The sequence below is a fragment of the Musa acuminata genome, chromosome BXJ1-1 (assembly GCF_036884655.1).
Source record: "Musa acuminata AAA Group cultivar baxijiao chromosome BXJ1-1, Cavendish_Baxijiao_AAA, whole genome shotgun sequence".
Taxonomy (NCBI): domain Eukaryota; kingdom Viridiplantae; phylum Streptophyta; class Magnoliopsida; order Zingiberales; family Musaceae; genus Musa; species Musa acuminata.
In genome coordinates this window covers 15,019,487-15,027,182 of record NC_088327.1, presented here as the reverse complement: position 1 = coordinate 15,027,182, position 7,696 = coordinate 15,019,487, and the positions used below count along the sequence as shown (strand labels likewise).

Genomic DNA, 7,696 nt, shown 5'->3' with positions numbered 1-7,696 from the left:
CATTAATTAATAGTCGCTAACATTTCGTACCGCGATTTTGGTCTTGAATTTTCTTGCCACAGCACAGGTTGATAAGTGGATCGACAGAACGACCTGCGAAGTCTCTGTAGTAGCTGTGGAACACAAAATGACAAACAAAACGACTGAAACTACTGCAATCCTCGTCACTTACAACAACAGTACACAAAAATGATGCGAAGACAAAATGACGGACTATTCATGTGACGAAGTTAGCATTGCACACTCCAAAGATCAATCAGTCGTTCCCCTTTTGACATAAAAGAAGAGCATAGGAGTTGTAGGAAACACAACAATTCAGTGCTGCATTCATAGAACAAACACTATACACTATAAACACAACTTGTATTGACCTTTGCATTTAAGAAAGACATCTCTTATCGATATCAACATACAAACTCATAGTCACAAATTTAAAACAAATAAAATGTAATTTATAGCTAGATGAGAAGACGGACAGGACCTATCTAGTGAACAACATGAAACCATGTCTAAAAGAATTCGTAGGTGTTTCACTTGGAGCATATATTTCATGAACAACAACTAATAATAATATTACACTGACCTCTTGTCCTCACATGAGAGCACAAGGAGAAGGAACTTTATAACGATATCGATTACTCTGTGGACTATGGTATAATGGACGGTCCGATGACGATCATGGAAATGGGCCGATGGGAAATTGGGCGGCTAGCTTTGCTCTTAGATCCTTCCTCAAGATTTTGCCGGATGGTGCCTTCGGAATGGTTTCCGTGAAGAATACCTTGTTGATTCTCTTGTAGAAAACCACCTGAGAGAATCCAAAATTCAATTCAAAGATTATAAAGAAAATAAAATTTCAATCATGTATTATTAATAATAATTAAGCTATTTTAAGCAATTCCAAAATTAGTGATTTGATTTAGATAATTTGTGCTTCCTAAGAACAATTCATTAAGAATCAAGGAGAACTACTATTAATTCCAGAGATAAAGACTCCAAGGGAAACAAGGAGCCCAAGTACTAAAAATTTATTGCAATTATAGCAATCTCCCAACCAGTCTGAAGCCCTACTGGATCAAATCTCTATTACTTATTCTCAAGTTTGTAGCCATTTCAATTAGGGTTACAAGTTCTAAGTTTTGCATGTTTACTTTTGTTGGCCACTAAAAGCCATATACATATTAACCGTTTCTTGGACTATTTTTACCTGCCAAATAATTTGAGTCGCATGCTTCTCAGTTATTGTCCGTTAATAAACGCATCTATTTAGATTGTCTTGGATCTGAATCAATGTTGAGATTTAGAATTACTATTATTTCTTTCTTTTAATGCAATGTAATGAAAAATCAAGAACTGACTGATTCTTCATATCAAAGTTACTGATCTTTTTACCCCCTTTCATTTGCTAGTTAACAAACAATAAGCCTTGGTTTAGTGCTTGAAGCTTTTACCTGTTTTGATATGTATTGCTTGATCTCATCCTCGGAAATCTTCGAGCCATTCGACCTCACGACAAACGCAACGGGCACTTCCCCAGCTGCTTCATCCTTCATCCTGCAAGCCACATTTTCATTTTTCATTCATGCCGAATTGTACTGGAAGAACTGTACTGTGATGTTTGAGTTGCAGGACTTACGGGACAACAGCGGCATCAGCGATGTTAGGGTGGGTGATCAGTAGAGCTTCAAGCTCAGCTGGGGCTACCTGGAAACCTTTGTACTTGATGATCTCCTTGAGCCTGTCGACGATGAAGACCTCATCGTCGTCGTCCACATACCCGATGTCTCCTGTGTGCAGCCAACCATCCTTGTCTATGGTGTTCCTTGTCGCCTCTGGATCATTGATATAACCTGTATAATTACCACATGCATTAATAATCCCTGGTGAAGCAACGCTTCTCTTAGCATCAATGGAGTACAAAGTTGCAAGTCATACAAGTGACCTCCCTAATTATGGAAGCTCTCTTTCGAGAGCATCAACTCCAATTTTCCATAGTGTTATCAGATCAAATTAGTGAGATTATGCTTGCAAATCCTTGTCCTTCTTTTCTCAGAAATAATTTTGATAAAGTTTGCAATGGTGAAGGGGACCGTAAATTAAGGATCGAGCTTGTAAACTATGATCGTCACCTTGTTTGTCAAGAGAATAATCATGTGTGTGAGAGATGGGCTAAAGAGTAGATCCATAAGTATTAAAACAGACAGGTGATATATATTGAGATTAAGCTAGAACTTAATGAACTGAGGTATTGGTGTCCAAATGGTGTGCAGAAAAAAATAATAAGTTCAGATTCCTCATCTAATTTAGAATTTCCAACAGGAAAATGAAAAAAAAAAAAGAAAAATAGGTCAAATTGTCTAACCTTACGAATAAAAGGGAAATAATTAAACCATATGAATAGGAGATATTAAGAGAAAATATGACTTTTTACATGAAAATGAAGAGATATTATGAGAAAATATGTCCAGAGATAATAAACAGGAAGATATGTTAAGAGAAAGTATGATTAGTTTGGCCCAGAATGATTGATTACAATAGTTCCACCAAACCAAGACTATGAGGACAAGAGATAGGCATAGAATGCAATCTATGCTACCTTGGTGGAAAAAATCACGTAGTTAATTGTAGACATCAAAATTAAATGCACAAGAAATATCTAGCTTTCAAGTTCACATATCATGTTGCAGATGATACCCACACATTAGCTAACCACTTGAAATGTCATCATATATGTGGTAGGTAGAACTTAGAAGACCCAAAATGCACATTGTCCAGTGATTTAAAAAGCGCTAGGCGCCAAAAGGCGCCAATGTCCAAAAACGCCCGAGGCACTAGGCGCTCGCTCAGGCGCTCGCCCGAGCGAAGCGAGGTGCTAAAATATAAAAATATATAATATAATTAATAAATATAATTATTTAAAATTTTAAATAAAAATATGCTATTAAATTAAGAAAATCTAAGATACAAAATCACAATGTCACATTAACAAAAAGTTTCAAAATTCAAAACAATAAAATTTTACATCAAGATAAAAATTAACAATATTAAAATCAAAATAATATATTATTAATCTATTAACAGTATTGAAAATTAATCATTTCAAAATTCAAATAAACTTAATATTAAGAGTATACTGTATACTGAGCCTGACAGAGAAACGAGGAAGCAGCGGCAGCGGGAAAGGGAAAGGGAGCGGGAGGCGCGAGCAGCGGGAGGGCTCGCGGGAGTCGCGAGCAGCGGGAGTCGCGAGCAGCGGGAGGGCTCGCGGGAGTCGCGAGCAGCGGGAAGGCTCGCGGGAGGCGCGAGTAGCTGGAGGGCTCACGGGAGGCGCGAGCAGCGACAGCGACAAGCAGCGGCAGCGGGAGCAGGAGCGATGAGCAGCGAGATCGGGAGCGACAGCAGCAACGGGTTAGGGTTGGGTAAGGGTTATATCGGTTTAGTTGGTTCGATTGAACCAACTAACAACCGAACCAGACCTAAAATCCTAATTCGGTCACTTGGTTTACCCAGGCGCTCGCCCGAAGCGCCCAGCGCCTGGGCTCGGGCGAGCGCCCAGGCGGCGCCTGTTTGAAGCGCGCCGCCTGAGACATTAGCGAGGCGCTCGGGCCTCGCCTCGCCCGAGCGCCTAGGCGAGCGCCCGAGCACCTCTTTCAATCACTGACATTGTCTACCAAAATTTTCACCTTTAAATACGACCCAGTGCAAGATCCAACCAGTAGCAATCTCATAATCTATGATGTGTTTCTTTCAAATAAAAATAGGTAGATGATCCAATTTCACGTTAGAGTATGACCAGATGTAAGATCCACTCAGAACCAACTGAAAGCCCACAAAGCTGATACTGTTACCTAAATTCCCCAAACAAGTAGAAAGCTTGCATATTATATTAGTCAAGATTAAGAGTTATTATTAACAAGATATAAGTTTATGCATCTCAAATGAAAAAAGAAAGTGGATATATATACATATTACATTATTATTGTCACAACTTGGCTTGATATGATAAACAATCGATTAACCTTAATGAGTCTGAACCACTAACCAAAAATATTCAAGTCTAAGCTAATAATTCAAGCTTTTATCTACTTCTAGTGTAGTGATAAACTTGAGGATGTTAGAATTACTGTTGTATTTTTGTTATTGTTATGATGTTTAGGAGGAAAATGGGGGCTGGCTCAGACAGAAGTATTAAGAAAATTAATAACGACTACCCTGCCAAATGGGAGCTAACAGCATGCCTCAGATCATTAATAATTGGACTTGTGATTCACATGATGCTGCTTTCTTACTTCAGGAAATTGAATAAGCACAAGTAGCCAATACCTCATATGACTTAACCATGCTCTAAGGTGGCCATCAGCCTAAGATGGTATTCAGCGCCACGTGGATAGCTGAATTGTATATCCATCATGCAGCATACGTCCCATGTGAACCGACCTAACTCAGTACACTAAATTATAGCTGTCACCAAAATGATTGATCGATTTGGGATAGCACACACTTGATTGGAACTTTGGAACAGGGATTTTGGGAGCTAAACTTTGCCTTCAAACATAATATCACATGCATCGACTCATCCCAAACTGTTCACCAGCAAAAGCTTTCCATTTCAGCTTATTTTACTAGATCTCAAAACACAACTCCACTATCACATACTTTTTTGACCAGAGAAACAACTTGGCCAGAATGATTTGGTCATATGGACTCACTGTTTTTAGTTGCAAGTGGCCATAGTTCTTTAATACTAAGAAGGTTCCATCATTTGGCTGGTCCATTTCAACAAAGCGATGTGCCGTGGTCCCCGGATTGGCATGGGGTTAGTGGAGGACAATGATGGCACTGGAACCAACATGATTTCCTGTGGTGAGTCGGGGACGATCCTCCCCGACTGTGTATGGCATTGAGATCCTTCAATCAGGATATCTATGTGTAGAATCACCATCTTTTGTGTAAGAATTGGAGTTGCTCTCATAAGAAACATGTTCCTTACGAGAATAATTTTGGTGGGACAAGTCAACCATAATCTTCTAACATCTTTTACTAATTAAACTGACCAACATCTTTAAGATTAATCTTTTGAGGATTTGAATCTTAACCTAAAGATGGATGGATGGATCAAGTACATAATTATCGGACTAATATTTCAAGCATAAAAAAATATTTAAAATTAAAAATTAAGAAAGTTAAAGATACAACTCCAATAAACTAATATTCTAAGAGTAAATAGAAATATTGATTGTTAGTTAGTTTTTCATTTATTAGGATTTCTTAAAGAAAAATAATAAATAAAAAATAAAACACAGGAATATATTCCAGGGCTCTCCGCATGTCGGTTATCCGCCTATAGTCGTCTGTGGGGTCTCCATCCTATCTCATCTCATTCTAAACTTCTCCCCACGTGCACTACAATGATTCGTCATGTGCTAGGCCATGTGACCCACTTGATGTCCGCATCGTAAAGACCATGCGACTTGTGATTCCAAGGGATCAATCATAAAACAACAGAGAGAGAGTGTGTGTGTGAGATCACCTTTCATGATTTGGGCTCCTCGGATGCAGATCTCGCCCCGCTGGTTGCTGCCTAAGGACGCGCCGGTCGCGGGGTCCACGATCTTCATCTCCGCGTTCCTCACCACGGTGCCGCACGCGCCCGACTTCACCTCGAACGGCTCCTTCGCGAACGCCAGGCACATCGAAAGCACCGGCCCCGCCTCTGTCATCCCGTACCCCTGCATCGTTTTGGAGCAGATCCCACGCGTTAGTGACCCAATAGAAGAAGAAGAAGAAACAGGAGAAGACAGACACAAAGGAGAACTTCACGTAGTGTGATTGAGCTGGACTCGACCATGCAAAATGTCAGAAAGTGTCTCATCCGGTGGTCCTTAACCTGGCTTTCCTAGTTTGCTGGCTATAATATAAACATGAGTCCGGTCCCGGTTTGGGAACCGCGTAAACAAATTGAATTTGGGAACCCCAAGACGGAAGGAAGAAGGAGGCTCGATGGGTTGCATCAGACGACAGATCTACTAAATGCGTGGGTTGATGTAGTATCGTTTCACATGTCTTGGTTCATCATTATTGACAAAGTAACGAGGACGGGGACACATGTACGATTCCTTACGAGTGCACGAGATCATCGGGGATGTGGGCGGGACACGTCGCCTCCGTCTTTAGTGTCTCCCACCGAGTCAGGAGCAGGGGAAATGAAGGAAAGGTTGGTGAGTTGACTCAGGGGTAAGGCGTCGTAAAAAGCTTCATCTTTTCCTTTCCGATACCGACAATCTACCAAACTAAGTAAGCCGAAGAAGTGGTGTGGCTGCAGTCTTACCTGGCCCAGCTGGGCATTGGGAAGTTTGGTCATGAACTTGTCCTCGAGCTCCTTCCCCATGGGCGCCGCCCCGGACATGACCATCCGAATCGACGACAGGTCGTAGCCATCGACGAGCGGGCTCTTCACGAACTCCAGCACGATGGGCGGCACGAAGGGCGCGATGGTCACCCTGTGGCGCTGCACCAGTTCCAGCAGCGGTCCGACCTCGAAGCGCCGCATGATCAGGATGGCAGCGCCGACGCGTAGCCCGCAGAGAAGCACCGAGTTGAGGGAGTAGATGTGGAAGAGCGGCAGCACGCAGAGCAGCACGTCGTCCTGGTGGAGGTAGAGATTGGGGTTGTCGCCGTCCACCTGCTGGGCCACGCTCGTGATCAGGCTCCGGTGCGTCAGCATCACGCCCTTGGGCAGCCCGGTGGTGCCCGACGAGTAGGGCAGCGCGACCACGTCGTCCGGGTCGAACTCCGCCGCCGACAGCGCGCCCGCGTCCGTCCCCATGAGGTCGGCGAAGAGGCGGCAACCGTCGGGGGCGGGGCCGTCGCCCACGGTGACGATCGTGATGTCGCGCTCCCCGGCGAACTCCCGGATCTTGTCCACGTAGCACGACTCGGTGATGATGAGGCGGGCGCCGGAGCCGGCCGCCTGCTTGTGGATCTCGCCGGTGGTGTAAAAGGGATTGGCGGTGGTGGCGACGGCCCCCCGGTAGGAGGCGGCGAGGAAGGCGATAACGAACTCGGGGGAGTTGCGGAGGAGGATCATGAACACGTCGCCCCGCCCGATGCCGACACTGAACAGACCGGCGGCGAAGCCGCGTGCGGCGGCGTCGACCTCGGCGTAGGTGAGCACGGTGCCGGTGGCACCGTCGATGACGCAGGGGCGACCGGCGAACTCGGCCAGCCGCTCGAAACAGTAGGTGTGTAGGGGAATGTCGTTGGTGATCTCGATATCCGGCAACTTGGATCGGAAAATGGTCTCCTCCGGGAGCGCAATTGAACCCATGCCGGTAGCGATTGGACGAGAAGAAGAAGAAAGAGACGAGAAAGGAGCTCTAATTGCTGCACTAGGGTTCCTTCTACTGGTTTCTCTTCTCTTCGCCCTTCCCTGAGGAAAGGAGAAGAGAGGGGTGGGGAAGAGGTGGTACTAATATACCGGCGGAGTGAATGGGGGGAGTTGGGAGTCGGTAAGGACGTGTCGGGATTACCCATAAATACTAGGGGTAAAACAGGAACTAAGGGAATGGATGCCGCATTAGATGAACGAACGGTGGCCGCCGAAGACATAGCACATGCCGGTGCGATGGCGCCACGTGTGCACGAGGCCGAGCCGTCCTTCCGTTCGCGTGCGCGAGGGTCCGGTTCTTACCTAGCG

General features: G+C 44.5%; 1 protein-coding gene across 1 annotated transcript; it reads right to left on the bottom strand.

The window, feature by feature from the left end:
- Positions 1–344: 344 nt before the first annotated feature.
- LOC103995769 (4-coumarate--CoA ligase 1) lies at positions 345–7,449 on the bottom strand. Its single transcript, XM_009416468.3, has 5 exons — positions 6,329–7,449; positions 5,531–5,729; positions 1,637–1,850; positions 1,452–1,554; positions 345–808 (listed from the first exon to the last, which is right to left on the bottom strand). The coding sequence occupies exons 1-5, from the start codon at positions 7,325–7,327 to the stop codon at positions 677–679; spliced, it is 1,647 nt and encodes a 548-aa protein (XP_009414743.1). The 5' UTR covers positions 7,328–7,449; the 3' UTR covers positions 345–676.
- Positions 7,450–7,696: the final 247 nt, after the last annotated feature.